Source organism: Eptesicus fuscus, chromosome 3 (genome assembly GCF_027574615.1).
Source record: "Eptesicus fuscus isolate TK198812 chromosome 3, DD_ASM_mEF_20220401, whole genome shotgun sequence".
NCBI lineage: Eukaryota > Metazoa > Chordata > Mammalia > Chiroptera > Vespertilionidae > Eptesicus > Eptesicus fuscus.
This window is the reverse complement of record NC_072475.1, coordinates 114,197,903-114,213,814: the sequence shown is the minus strand read 5'-3', so window position 1 is coordinate 114,213,814 and position 15,912 is coordinate 114,197,903. Positions and strand designations below refer to the sequence as shown.

General features: G+C 40.7%; 1 protein-coding gene across 2 annotated transcripts in view; it reads right to left on the bottom strand.

Annotated features, from left to right (window-relative positions):
* Nucleotides 1-15,912, bottom strand: part of PCOLCE2 (procollagen C-endopeptidase enhancer 2) — a 147,335-nt gene that overhangs the window by 80,245 nt on the left and 51,178 nt on the right. For both annotated transcript variants that reach the window (XM_054714127.1, XM_054714128.1), the window contains exon 3: nt 12,122-12,377. In XM_054714127.1, the coding sequence (XP_054570102.1) occupies nt 12,122-12,377 (256 nt within the window). The remainder of the gene's footprint in view (nt 1-12,121; nt 12,378-15,912) is intronic.

Sequence of the window (15,912 nt, the reverse complement as noted above, 5' to 3'; positions counted from 1 at the left end):
TGCCTCTCTGGCAGTGGGCAGCAGCTAGAGTGTCTGTCAGTTCTTTCATCTTACAGCTGATGCTTTTGTGCCAGGCCAACTGAGCTCTGCCCCATATATGTAGAATTTAGCTGTCAGCCAAACATTAGGGTGGATTTTATGTGTATACTTTCTGCCTCAGTTCCTCTGTCACTCCCAACCAGGATTTCCTCCCACACAGTCTGGCTGCTCTTGTTAGCCCTGACATCCCAAACCAGTAATATTGCACTATAGCCCAAAGCAAGAGAACATTATGATCTTGGAAGAAGAATGGCAGCAGGAGAGATCCAGTTGGCCTCTCCCCCTGAAATTGTAATAAGTGAATAAACTATAACTAAATAAATAATTCCATGATCAATATAGAGGCACCTCTGAGAGACCTGTGCATTTAAGCATCTAAAGGTGAGCACATGGGAAAAAATAGGGAAGCAAGAAGGGAGGACAGCTCAGACAGCCATGGACTCAGCACTGCAGCCAGGAGTTTGCAGCCATCCTGGCCCAGAAAGGGAAGAAAGCCAGGGTAGCAAGCATTTGCTTTATCCAGGAGGAGCAGTCTTGGAGGCAGAGTAGCAGGGCCAGCAGGGCAAGCAGTGTGAACAGCGGCTGAGTCAGCTGAGAGGCTGGGGCAAAGACACAGCACAGGGGTTCTGCTGCAGCTGTCCACTGTCAGGTGGTTGGTGTTTCAGACAAAGGAAGAGAGTCACAGAACCCTGTTATCACTTGGACTCCAAAAATTCACTTCCTGTTGCCCTTGGTGTAGGGTTGGGTTGAGAAACACATTATCTGTAAACTGAGAAATGTTGCAGCAGAATTGCTGCTTCCCTCTGTGACTGATCCCCAGTTTGAGCGCATGGCAGGAAATCCCATAGAAGTCCAGGGTCACCATTATGGTAAGGGCAAAACAAACCCCACCCTGAAGCAGTAAGCAGCACTGCTGTCAGCTACAGAGGTCAGATGTGGGAGATCACAGAGGTAAAAATCTTTGATTCAGCACCACATACTGGAAAACACTAGAAAGGTATCTTCAGAGAAAACTGCTAGAAAAGGCCGAATATCTATGTCTATGTCTATGTCTATGTCTATGTCTATGTCTATGTCTATGTCTATGTCTATATTTATATTTATATCTATATCTATATCTATCTATCTATCTACATATAGATATTTATTTATTTATTTATTTTTCAATTTTTTTATTAAGGTATTATATGTGTACATATCTTACCATTGCCCCCCCCTGCACCCCACTCCCATATATGCCCTCACCCCTCAGAGTTTTGCATCCATTGGTTATGCTTATATGCATGCATACAAGTCCTTTGATTGATCTCTTATCTCCCCCACCTCTCCCTAACCTTCTCCCTGTAATTTGACAGTCTGTTTGATGCTTTACTGTCTCTGTATCTATCTTTTTGTTCAAGTTTATAATGTTCTTTATTATCCATAAATGAGTGAGATCATGTGGTATTTTTCTTTCATTGACTGGCTTATTTCACTTAACATAATGCTCTCCAATTCCATCCAGGTTGCTGCAAATGATGAGAATTCCTTCTTTTTTATGGCAGCGTAGTATTCCATTGTGTTCTATCTACAGATAGATAGATAGATAGATAGATAGATATAGACATAGACATAGACATAGACATAGACATAGACATAGACATAGACATAGACATAGATATTCGGCTATATCGATAGATAGATAGATAGATAGATAGATAGATAGATAGATAGATAGATATAGATAGTATAGATATAGATATAGACATAGACATAGACATAGACATAGATATAGATATTCGGCTATATCTACATATAGATAGATGATAGATAGATAGATAGATAGATAGATAGATAGAGATAGAGATAGACATAGACATAGACATAGACATAGACATAGACATAGACATAGGTATAGATATAAAAGCCTAAGGGACCAAACAACCGAATGACCGGTTGACCAGTCACTATGACGCGCACTGACCACCAGGGGGCAGACACTCAAGGCAGGAGCTGTCCCCTGGTGCTCCCACAGCCAACCTCCCATGGCCAGCCAACCTCCCGCAGTACCTCCCCCTCACTGGCCAGCCCCCATCGACCCTGATCGGGATTGGGCAAGATGGCCCAAATTGACCCTGATCGCCAGCCAGGCTGAGGACCCCACCAATGCACGAATTTGTGCACTGGACCTCTAGTAATATATAAATGCCTAGACAGAGCAGACCAGCAAATACTATGAATAACTATGGTAAATATCCAGAAAACAAAGTGAACACAAGGAAATATATGACATAATTGACAAAGAATTAAAATTGCAATTCTGAAAATAGTCAACAAGATGTGAGAAAATACAGAAAGGCAATTCAATGCACTCAGAAAACAAATAAATGAACAAAACAATTATTTTATTAAAGAGACTGAAAGTTTAAAAAGAACTAACCAGAAATCATGGAAATGAAGTATGCAACTAAGGAGATTAGAAATGAACTATTGAGCATAGGAAACAAAGTCAACCATACACCGGAAAGAATTAGTGACCATACAGAGGAAAGAATTTTCTAGGTAAAAATCTAGAAATGATACAGAGGGAAGAAGAGAGAGACTTGAGTATTAAAAACAAAACAAACCAAAGAGCTCTATGAGAACTATTTGACTCCATCAGGAAAAGCAATAATCCTATCTAATAAAGAGGGAATATGCTAATTTACCATCACACCCTCACAAAGATGGAAGCGCACACAGCCAATAAGGAGGGAATATGCTAATTGACTGCCACACCTCAAAGACGGTGGCACCCACAGCCACAAGATGGCAGTGCCCAGTCCCCTCAGTCCCACCGGGGCAGCAGGCATACCTGCCCCCAGTCCCCTCAACCCCCAAGCTGCCCAGGGCCACCTGAGGTAACCAGGGCCGCCTGAGGCTGAGGTAACCAGGGCCAGCCAAGGCTTGCACTGCCAGTAGTGGCAGCAGCAGAGGTGTGATGGGGTGTCGCCTTCCCCTGATCACCAGGTTGCCGCCCGCTCCCAGACTGTAAGAGGGGGCAGACCGGGCTGAGGGACTCCACCTTCAGTGCCTGAATTTTCATGTAACCAGGCCTCTTGTATAAGAATAATAGGCATTGCAGAAGAAGAAGAGAGGGAGAAGGGAACAGAGAGCCTATTCAAACAAATAGTGAATGAGAACCTCCCAAACCTACAGAAAGAACTAGATCCTTAAATCCAAGAAGCAAACAGAACACCTCAACCTAAAGAGGCCCTTTCCAAGGAACATAGTATTAAAACTGTCAAAAATTAATGACAAAGAAAAAGTTCTCAAAGCAGCCAGGGAAAAGAAGGAAGTGACCTACAATGGAAAACCCATCAGAATTTCATCGGACTTCTCAGCAGAAACTCTATGAGCCAGAAGAGAATAGACCCCAATATTCAAACATCTGAAAGAGAAAAATTATCAGCCATGAATAATATATCCAACAAAATTATCCTTTAAATATAAAGGAGAAATAAAGATGTTCCCAGACATACAGAAGCTGAGGGATTTTATCACCAGAAGATTTCTATTGCAAGAAATACTCAAGAAGGTTATTCTACCTGAAACAAAGAGCATAAGGTCACAACACTACAAGATGGACAAAGCAATTACAACATAAAGAAAGATAATTTGTGAGAACAAAAACATAAAAGGGAAGGGGGTAAAGGTCTGAATTGGTAAAGGAGGCTGAAGATCAGATGCACTCAAAAGACAAAAAAATACTATATATATGCAACTTTATTTTTTATAAACCTAACAGTAAGCACACACAAAAAAAATCCCCAAACCAAGACACATAGCTTAAAAAAAGAGGAAAGATGTATGGAATACCACCAAACAAAAACAACAGGTAGAAATACAAAGGAAAAAAACTAATGGAGGCAAAGAGCTATCAGAAAATAAAGGATCAAGTGGCTAAAAGAAATCCTCATACATCAATAATTACCATAAATGTAAATAGACCAAATTCACCAATAGAGAGGCACAGAGCAGTAGAAAACAAAAGCTAACCATATGCTGCCTTCAAAAGATACATCTAAGCTGAAAAGACAAAGGTAGATTCAAAGTGAAATGATGAAAAATGATTCTCCAAGCTATTAACATCTACAGAAAAGCAGGTATAGCCATACTTATATGTGATAAAATAGATTTCAGATAACAAAGGTAACAAGAGACAAAGATGGACATTTTATAATGATAAAGGGAACACTACAGAAAGAAAGCATAATACTTCTTAATATATACACCCAACCAGGGAGCACTGAAATATATAAAGCAACTACTCACAGAACTAAAGGGAGAAACAGGTCAAAACACAATCATAGTTGGGGACCTTAATACTCCATTGACAGCTCTAGGTATATTATCAAAACAGAAAATCAATAAAGAAATATCAGCCTAAATGACACACTAGATCAAATAGCCTTAATAGACAGTTATAGAGCCTTTCATTCTAGAACATCTGATTATACATTCTTCTCCAGTGCATGTGGAACATTCTCAAGGATATACTATATGTTGTGTCATAAAACTAGCATCAATAAATTCAAGATTTAAATTATACTAACCATATTCTCTGACCATGATGTCTTGATATTAGAAACCAACTACAAAAAAAAAAAAACCCACAAATATATGGAGATTAAACAACATACTACTAAAAAATGAATGTGCCAATGAAATAAAAGGTGAGATCAAAAGATATGTAGAGACAAATGAGAATGACAATACAACATATCTAAACCTCTGGGATGCAGCTAAATCAGTGATAAGAGGGAGGTTTATATCATTACAGGCCTATCTCAAGAAACAAGAGAAATATCAAGTAAACAATTTAACATTACATCATAAAGTACTAGGAAAAGAACAAAGTAGCCCAAAATCAGAAGAATAAAGGAAATAATAAAAATTAGAGGGGAATTGAATGAAATAGATAACAAAAAGACTATAAAAATTAATTTTAAAAAATGAGCTGGTTCTTTGAAAAGATTGATAAAACTGACAAACCCCTGGTTAGACTCACTAAGGAAAAAGGAGAAAAGACCCATATAAACAAAATCAGAAAGAGGAGAAATCACCAGACATTACAGATATACAAGGATCGTACTAAAATCCTATCAAAGACAATATGCCACCAAATTCAATTACCTAGAAGAAATAGATAAATTCCTAAAATATATATAACCTCACTAGACAAAACCATGAAGAATTGGAAAATCTAAATAGACTGATTAGTGGTGAGGAAATTGAAAAAAAAAAAAAAAGCCTTCCAAAAAATAGAAGTCTAGGACCAGATGGCTTCACCAGTGAATTCTACCGAATGTTCAAAGAAGATTTGAAAACTATCCTTCTCAAACTCTTCTAAAATATTGTAGCAGAGGCAATACTTCCTAACATATTTTATGAGGCTAACATAACCCTGATACCAAAACCTTGCAAAATGACACAAAAAAAGAAAACTACAGAGCAATATCCTATATAGTAAAAGGCTAATATGCAAATTATCCCCTTGACCAGGAGTTCGACCAGGGGGTGGAGCCGACCACCCACCCACCCTTGGCCCCTCCCCGTGGCCAGCCACACCCCCAAATGACCCCCCCCACCCTGATCAGGGGTAGGGCCGGCTGGCCAACCACCCACAGCTCCTCCCCCTGGCCGGACCCCACGCATGCATGAATTTGTGCACCAGGCCTCTAGTCTCTAATGAATACAGATGGAAAAATCCTAAACAAAATACTAGCAATCAACTATAACAATATATTAAAAAATAATACATCATGATCAAGTGGCATTAATTCTTTGACATAAGCAAATCAATCAATGTAATACACCACATTATTTTAAGAAAGGATAAATCATATGATCTTATCAATAGATGCAAAAAAAGCATTTGATAGGATAAAACATCCATTTTAAGATTAAAACACTCAATAAAATAGGAATAGAAGGAAAGTACCTCAACATAATAAAGGCCACATATGACAAATCATCAGCCAATATTGTAATCAGTGACTGAAAAAAACAGAAAGCTTTTCCTCTAAAATCAGGAACAAGATGAGGATGCCCACTCTCACCACTCTTATTCAACAAAGTTCTGGAAGTACTAGGCAGAGCAATAAGGCAAGATAAAGAAATATAAGGCATCCAAATTGTGAATGAAGAAGTAAAAGTGTCACGTTTTACAGATGACATGATTCTGTACATAGAAAACCCTATAGGCTCCACTAAAAACTATTAGAAACAAACAAATACAGTAAATTTGCAGAATACAAAATCAATGTACAAAAATCCACTGCTTTCTTTTATACTAACAACAAAACTTCAGAAAATAAATAGAAAGATAGTAAGATAATATTCTGGTTTGCTTATGAAATGCACATGGCCTGTCAGAGCTCTTTGCACAGTTAAAACTATTGTGCAAAAAATGCTGCTGCTCTACAAGTTTGGGTTCTTGATTTCCCTGTGGAGGTTCTGAATGAAGATTGCATACAGGCTCATTAATGGCTGTCTGTGCCAAGGCTCTTGGGGTCTCGCGGTGGCCTTTTTGAGCATGGGGTGCAGAAGCCTTTCTGGATTTGGATATGGCTGAGGAAGGAAGACAAAAGCCACGGCCAGGTGCATGAAATGAGGGACTTGCATTTATAGTTACCTTGGGGACTTTTCTATCTTACAATAAAATGTTAATAGAAATTATTTGCAGCATACCTCTACTCGTTTGCGCAGTTTGCTTCAAAGGGTTATTTGTCTCATCCCAGATCTTTAGTGTTGCATTTTAGACTGTCTGTTTTATTAATAAAGCTGTGACACAAAGTCTCACTTACCTTTTAAAAATGTTATTTATGATTTTTAAATTATGATTTATTTTGATTGTGGAATAAATACATGAATGAAAAATCTTAAAAAAGAGAAATGAAACAAAACAATTCCATTTGCAATTTCAACCAAAGAATAAAGTACCTAGGAATAAACTTAACAAAGGATATGAAAGACCTATATACTGAAAACTACAAAGCATTATTAAAAGAGATTGAAAAAGACACAATAAAATGGAAAAATATTCTGTTTTCATGGATTGGAAGAATCAACATAGTTAAAATAGCCATATTACCCAAAGCAATATACAGTTTTAATGCAACCCCCATCGAAATCCCAGTTGTCATTTTTTTAAAATAAATAGAACAAAAATTCATCTGATTTGTATGGAACCACAAGAGACCCCGAATAGCCAAAGCAATACTGAGAAAAAGAATGTAGCCAAAGGTATCACACTACCTGACTTCAAATTATACTACAGAGCTATGATAATCAAAACAGCATGGTATTGGCACAGAACAGATACCGATCCATAGGACAGAATAGAGCCTAGATATAAAATCACACATATGTAAGCAGATAATTTTTGACAAAGGAGCCAGAAAGACACAATGGAGTAAAGATAGTCTCTTCAATGAATGGTGCTGGGAAAATTGGAAAGTCACATGCAAAAGGGTGAAATGAGATTACAATTTGTAATTAATTCAAAATGGATCAAAGACCTTAATATAAGATCTGAAACAATAAATTACATTGAATAAAACATAGGTACTAAACTTATGGACCTTGGTTGTAGAAAACATTTTATGAACTTGACTCCAAAGGCAAGGGAAGTAAAGGCAAAAATAAATGAATGGGATATAACTAAAAAGCTTCTGCACAGCAAAAGAAATCAACAAAACAAAGAGTCAGCCAAATGAATGGCAGGTGATATTTGCAAACAACACCTCTGACAAAGGTTTAATATCCAAAACACATCAAGAAACCAAACAAAAACAACCCAATTAAAAAATGGGCAGAGAGGATATGAACAGACACCTCTCCCAAGAAGACATACAAAGAACCAGTAGATATATGGAAAGATGTTCAACCTCACTGCCAATAGGGAAATGCAAATCAAAACTACAATGAGATACCACTTCACACCTTTTAGAGTGGCTATTAGCAATAAAACAAACAATAATAAGTGTTGGAGAGGTTGTAGAAAAAAGGGAACCCTCATGCACTCCTGGTGGGAATGTAGACTGGTGCAACCACTATGGAAAGCAGTCTGGTGATTCCTCAAAAAATTAATAGAGCTACCATATGACCCAGCAATCCCTCTCCTGGGTATACTGGTATAATGGAAAAACTCAAAATCATGTATTCACAAAGATATATGTGCCCCATCTTCATTGCAGCATAATTCAAATTAGCCAAGACATGGAGGCAAAACAAGTGTACTTAGATAGAGGAGTGGATAAAGAAGATATGGTACATATATACAATGGAATACTATTCAGCCATAAGAAAGGATAAAATAGCGCCATTTACAACAACATGAATGGACCTTGAGAACATTATGCTAAGTGAAATAAGTCAGTCAGAAAAAGCTAAGAATCATATGATTCACTTATATCTATCTATATCTATATCTATCTATCTATCTATCTATCTATCTATCTATATACTAGAGGCCCGGTGCATGAAATTCGTGCACGGGCGGTGGGGGGTGTCCCTCAGCCCAGCCTGCACCCTCTCCAATCTGGGACATCCATCTCACAATCCAGGATTGCTGGCTCCCAACTGCTCACCTGCCTGCCTGCCTGATTGTCCCTAACCACTTCTGTCTGCCAGCCTAATCACCCCCTAACCACTCCCCTGCCAGCCTGATTAATGCTTAACTGCTCCCCTGCCAGCCTGTTTGCCCATAACTGCCCTCCCCTGCAGGCCTGGTCACCCCTAACTGCTCTCCGCTTCAGGCCTGGTCCCCCCCTACTGCTCTCCCCTGCAGGCCTGGGTCCCTCCCAACTGCCCTTCCCTGCAGTCCTGGTCGCCCCCAACTTCCCTCCTCTGCCGGCTTGGTCACCCCTAACTGCCCTCCCTGCAGGCTTGATTGTTCCCAACTGCCCTCCCTTGCAGGCCTAGTCCCTCGCAACTGCCCTCCCCTGCTGGCCATCTTGTGGCGGCCATCTTGTGTCTACATGGGAGCAGCCATCTTTGACCACAGGGGGGCAGCCATCTTGTGTGTTGGGAGTGATGGTCAATCTGCATATTACTCTTTCATTAGATAGGATAGAGGCCTGGTGCATGGGTGGGGGCTGGCTGGTTTGCCCTGAAGGATGTCCCGGATCAGGGTAGGGGTTCCTTTGGGGCATGGGGCAGCCTGAGTGAGGGTCCTGTGGTGGTTTGCAGGCCGGCCATGCCCCCCGGCGACCCAAGCGGGGGCCCTGGTATCTGGGGTTTATTTATCTTCTACAATTGAAACTTTGTAGCCTGGAGCGGAGCCAAGCCTTCTGCTTGCTCCGTGGAGGCAGCCATTTCTGTTGGAATTTATTTATCTTCTATAATTGAAACTTTGTAGCCTTAAGCAGAGGCCTGGGCAGGCCAGGGTGCACAGAAAGCTTGGCTTCCTCCATCGCCGGGGGCAACCCTAACCTCCTGCTCTTTCCAGCTCCGTGGCTGCCACCATTCCTGTTTGGATTTGTTTACCTTCTATCATTGAAACTTTGTAGCCTTGAGTGGGGGCCTAGGCCAGCAAGGGCAGGTGGAAAGCTTGGTTTCCTCCATTGCCAGGGAAACCCAAGCCTCCCTCCTGCTGTCTGTGGCCATAGCCATCTTGGTTGGGTTTATTTGCATATTTGCTCCAGATTGGCTGGTGGGCGTGGCTGGTGGGTGTAGTGGAGTGATGGTTAATTTGCATATTATTCTTTTATTAGATAGGAGGACTAGAGGCCCAGTGCATGAAAATTCATGCACTAGAGGGGGGTCCCTCAGCCCGGCCTGCCCCCTCTCACAGTCTGGGAGCCCTCAGCAGCAGGAGGTGACTTGGTGATCAGGAGAAGGCAATGCCCCCCTCACACCTCTGCTGCTACCACTGCCAGCTGTGCAAGCCTTGGTACGGCCCTGGTTACCTGTGCCTTGGGTGGCCCTGGACAGCTGGGCAGCCACCATCCGAGGCTTGCCTGCACCTTAGACCAGCCCTGGGCGGCTGGGCAGCCACCATTTGAGGCTTGCCTCCACCTTGGGCTGGCCCTGGGCAGCTGGGCAGCTGCCACCCGAGGTTTGCCTGTGCCTTGGGTCAGCCCTGGGCAGCTGGGGGGGTGAGGGAACTGGGGGACTCTGGAGGCAGGCGTGTGGAGCAGCTGGACCCACCTAGGGGCGGACCTGGCTGTGCTGCACACCTACTGCCTCATTGGGGCTGAGGGGACTGGGAGCTGCCATCTTGTGGCTGTGGGTGCCACCATCTTTGAGAGCATGGCAGTCAATTAGCATATTCCCTCCTTATTGGCTGTGTATGCCACCATCTTTCAGGGCGTGGCAGTCAATTAGCATATTCCCTCCTTATTGTCTGTGTATGCCACCATATTTTTTTAAATTTCTTTATTGATTAAGTTATTATATATGTGTCCTTATCCCCCCATTACCTCCCCATCCCCCTACTCATGCCCTCACCACCCTGGTGTCTGTGTCCATTGGTTAGGCCTATATGCATGCATATGAGTCCTTTGGTTGATCTCTCGCCCTTACCAACCCCCTCCCCTACCTTCCTTCTGAGGTTTGACAGTCTGATTGATGTTTCTCTGTCTCTGGATCTGTTTTTGTTCATCAGTTTATGTTGTTTATTATATTCCATAAATGAGTGAGGTCATGTGATATTTATCTTTCTCTGACTAGCTCATTTCAATTAGCATAATGCTCTCCAGGTCCATCCATGCTGTTGCAAATGGTAAGAAATCCTTCTTTTTTTACTTTGAGGGTGGGGCAGTCAATTAGCATATTCCATTCCCTCCTTATTGGCTGTGGGCACCACCATCTTTGCAACGGCGTGAGGATCAATTAGCATATTCCCTCTTTATTAGATAGGATATAAAAGCCAAGTTACTGGAACAACCGGAACAACCTGTCACTATGATGCACACTATGGCCGGCCAACCAGCCCGATGGGGGCAGGGCCGGCCGGCCTGGCCCCCTATTGGCTCCTCCTAACCTGATCAGGGCAGGCTAGCCAGACCCTACCCGTGCACAAACTCATGCACTGGGTCTCTAGTATAGGATATAAAACTGAAACTCATGGACACAAACAGCAGTGTAGTAGTTGCCAAAGGAAAGGTGGTGAGTGGTGGAGGGTGAAGAGGGTTTAATATATGGTGATGGAAAATTATTTGACTTTGGGTGGTGGGCACACAGTGCAATATATCAATCATTTATCATAGAAATCTATACCAGAAACTTATATGATCCTATTACCCCATTAAATTAAAAAAATAAATAAAAAGATTACAGAGTCCCCTTAGGTCAGTGGTCGGCAAACTGCAGCTCGCAAGCCACATGCAGCTCTTTGGCCCCTTGAGTTTTTAGCAAAGGCCAGCTTAGGAGTATCGTATTTAAGTTAATAACAATGTACCTACCTATATAGTTTAAGTTTAAAAAATTTGGCTCTCAAAAGAAATTTCAATCATTGTACTGTTGATATTTGGCTCTGTTGACTAATGAGTTTGCCAACCACTGCCTTAGGCAAAAGGCTACAAATATAACAGATCTTGCCCTCTGCATTTATCTTTCAAGGGTAGAGGTTTCTACTTTCAAGAGTTCACATGCACTGATGTGAAAATAGCCCAACATATTGTGTTAAATGAAAAAAGAAAGTTGTGACACAATATGAATGCATTATCACACTTACACTTTTAAGAAGTTATTGCAAATGTATAGAAATAAATGAGAACTACCAGCCATGGCTATTTCTAAAGGGGACTACAACCTGGTGAAAGGGTATGTTTCTATAGCTGTATGTATATGCAAACTTCACATTTTACTCCATGAATATCTATATTTGAATTTTTAAAAGAATATATATGGTCTTTAAAAAAAAGAACTGATTATTTATGGTCTCTGGGTGTTTTGGTGGCATTTATTAACTCTCTGTTTGGGAAGAACTTCTCTTAACTTTAAATTAAAGAAGTAAATACATATAAAGTGCCTAAGACAGTATTTGACACACAGTAGGCCTTCAATAACTATGAGTACCCTTACTGCTGTTATTCCCATGATATAGAAGCAATACCTCTTTCATTTGGTTCAGCGGCAGAGAACATGGCCATGAAACCATTCCCAGCAGTGTTGGCGTCGGAAATCATCTGCACCATCATCTTGTTGCCACTGGACACAAGGGCTCCAGGCCGAAACGTGCCACAGAAGCGCCCAATACGCTGGCCATTGCTGTGGCCATTGTACACATCCACAAAGTCATAGCGGCACAGGTTGTCACTTTCGAGGTCTATGAATCGGAAATTGAGAACTACTACTTTTCCCTTGGGAACCTGCCAAGAGAAAGGCCAATTGGAAAACTGTCATGAAAACAAAGTCTGAGGCTTTCACATTCAGCCAATTACTAGTGATCAGATAAACATAAAATCCAAAATGATGCTTTTTCTTCCCTCAAACCTGAACTAAGCCAGAAAAGGTACTCTAATAACATATAAATATTTATCGACTTTGACAAATTGCACAGTTCTCTAGGGCAGCTGTCGGCAAACTGCAGCTCACGAGCCACATGCGGCTCTTTGGCCTCTTGAGTTTTTAGCAAAGGCCAGCTTAGGAGTACCCTAATTAAGTTAACAACAATATACCTACCTATATAGTTTAAGTTTAAAAAATGTGGCTCTCAAAAGAAATTTCAATCGTACTGTTGATATTTGGCTCTGTTGACTAGCTATTCCTAGAGAATTATCTCAACAAAGCTTCAAAATATTGGACTGGTCTTATTAATTGATACCGTTACTCAAACATTTGCATATTCAAAAACACCAAGGCACCCAGCGATACTATTTGTCAAGGAAACATTTTGAAATGTCACTTCTCACAAATAATACAATGGAACATCTCAATATATAGAACATTCCTAACAACTTAAAACCAAAGGAATTATCTGTGTAGCTAATCTTACCTAATAATAGAAAAACATGTAAATTGACAGTACCTCCGCTATGCCACCAGCCAATCAGGAGTGATATGCAAATTAACCCAACAAAGATGGCGGTTAATTTGCATACACAGGCACCAAGTGACAGGGAAGGCGAGATGCTTCTGTCGTCGCCATGGTGATGATGCAGGCGTTCTGCCCCATCTCCAGTCTCTCAGGGCCTCTGGGCAGTGTAGGAAGGTGAGGCTAGAGTGGAAAGAGGTGGCTCCCAGAGCGGAAAGAGGTGGCTCCGGGGCCTGAGCGGAAAGGGGCTGAGCCGGAGTGGAAAATCAGTGCTGGCCGCCAGGGAAAGGAAAGCCCATTCTAGCACGAATCTTCATGCATTGGGCTTCTAGTTTATAGATAATACTTTGGGACCTGAAAAATCCAGATCGAACTTAGTAATAGTTGAATGTTCTCTTTGCAAAGTCACTAAGTTTTGGCTTGTTTTCTAGGTGCAAACTTTATATACCAGGTAGCTTTGAAACATGATGCACTGATGAAAAAGATGAGTTTTCACTTCCTCCTGAAACTTTCTTTACCATAATTTCCCCCTTATTATTCTTATGATACTTCCCTCCTTTCCTGAATAGGCAGGAAAAAAATGACTTCAAAATATTTTGGCATAATTCTTACAAAAGCTTCATTTATTTCCCAGTTCATATAATCTTTCAATTTCTTCATTAAAGTAGTTTAGTCATAAAGTCTCAGTCAGATTTATTTCACCCTTTCAACTGGGTGAGGTTCCCACTGCATAACATGAAATTTTCATTCTGTAAAAACTTACAGATAACATAGGTCAGTGATTATAAAACAACCAAACATAATGCACAAGCACATAGTTAGTTCACATTCATTTTAGTGAACTACCACAGACTCAAGAGTCAATAGGTGCTTTAAGGACATAACATGGCTTTCCCTGTTGATGAGTTCAGTGCCATGATTTTTATTTTTATTTTTTTACAATAAGAGGAAATATATCAGTGATATTTGCCTTTTGTGTCAATCATATACTCACCTTAATGTAGAAACAGTAATGGAATAGTCACAAGAAGGGAAATATTTTGGCCTTGTCTTGGTTACATTCCAGTTATTAGAAGCTTATATTTTATTCTTTCAATTTTATTTTGTATTGGTTTTAGGTGTATAGCATAGTGGTTAGACAATCATATACTTTACATAGTGTTCCCTGGGTATTTACGGTACCCCAACTGGCCCCATATGTAGTACCACAATATTATTGACCATATATTCCCTCTGCTGTACTTTACTTCCCTATGACTACTCTGTAACTACCAATCTGTACTTCTTAATCCCATCACCTCTTTTACCCAGTCTCTCAATACCCCTTCCCTCTGTTCTCTTTCTATATCTATGAGTCTGTTTGTTTATTTTGTTCTTTAGATTCCACGGATCATATGGTATTTGTCTTTCATTGACTGGCTTATTTCACTGAGCATAATACACTCTAGGTCCATCCATGCTGTCGCAAATGGTAAGATTTCATTCCTTTTTATGGCCGAGTAATATTCCATTGTACATATGTACCACAGCTTTTCATCCTTATCTATTGGTGGATACTTGGGCTGCTTCCAAATATTGCCTGTTGTAAATAACACTGCTATGAACGTAAGGGTGGCATATATCCTTTCAAATTAATTTCTTTCAATAAATCCCCAGAAGTAGAATCTCTAGGTCATAAGGCAGATCCATTTTTAATTATTTGAAGAAACTCCTCAGAGTTTATGTTAATGGTGTGAATATCAGAAGTTGCAAAGACACAGTCTAAGAAACTGATAAGAGAAAATGCAATATAATTTTTAAACATTCTCACTGAGATATCTGTTATAGAAATTCTTTGATTTTTATTTTGTTTTGTTACAATCTCTATTTTATCCCATGATCAGGAAATTATGAAAAATGTGATACCATCTGTAACCTTAAATATAAGCAAGCTTTATATGACTCATTGAAAAATTTCCAGCCAAGGAAAACATTCTGAGCTGAATTAATTTAATCTGGATTGTCCTTACATGAATAATGACTATTGATATGAATGTATTGATAATTTTACAGAGGACAGTTCAAACCTATGAGACTCTCCACCGAGAGGTGAGTGTTTATTAAAAGGTTTGAGGCTGAGCCCTGGCCAGTGGTTAGAGCATTGGTCCAAGCACCAAAGCATCTCAGGTTCGATTCCCAGTCAAAGGCATGTACCTGGGTTGCAGGTTCGATCAACACCTGGTGGGGAACATGTGGGAGGCAACCAATCAAGGTTTCTCTCCCTCCCTCCCTTCCACTACCTTTCAAAATCAATGGAAAAAATATTCTCAGGTGAGGATTTACAAATAAAATAAATAAAATAAAATAAATAGGTATGAGGCCTAAGAATAGAGCCTTGGGGCACTCCAGTAGCATCAGGCCTTCAAGATGAGGTCAAACCACAACAGAAACTGAGTTAGTAAATGCAAGGCAACCAGAAGAGTGGTGCCTACAGGTGAAGTGAAGAGACTGTCCAGGAGGAAAGACTGGCCAGCTTAGTCAAGAGGAAGGTGAGGGTTGAGAATGATTGCTGGGGTTAGCAACCAGAGGTCAACAGTTATTCTGGCAAAGTTGTTTTTGTGAAGCAGTAAGTGAAAGGGTTAAAGAGAATAAAATGGGGCAGAGAAAAACTTATTGTGCTTAGCAGGTATTTTGCAGAAAGCTTGCAGCCTTGAGCACAGCATAGCTCAGATAACCAGAAGACACCTGGCATGGGAGGAACTAAGGATGGACCAGACCCTTACATCAGCAGAGCAGCTTACAGCCAGCAAAAATGAATAAAAACCTATCTCTCCCTGTTCTCTTCGCTGATGCCTTTCTCGGTCTCAGTCCACCTGCAGCCAGGTGCCTGG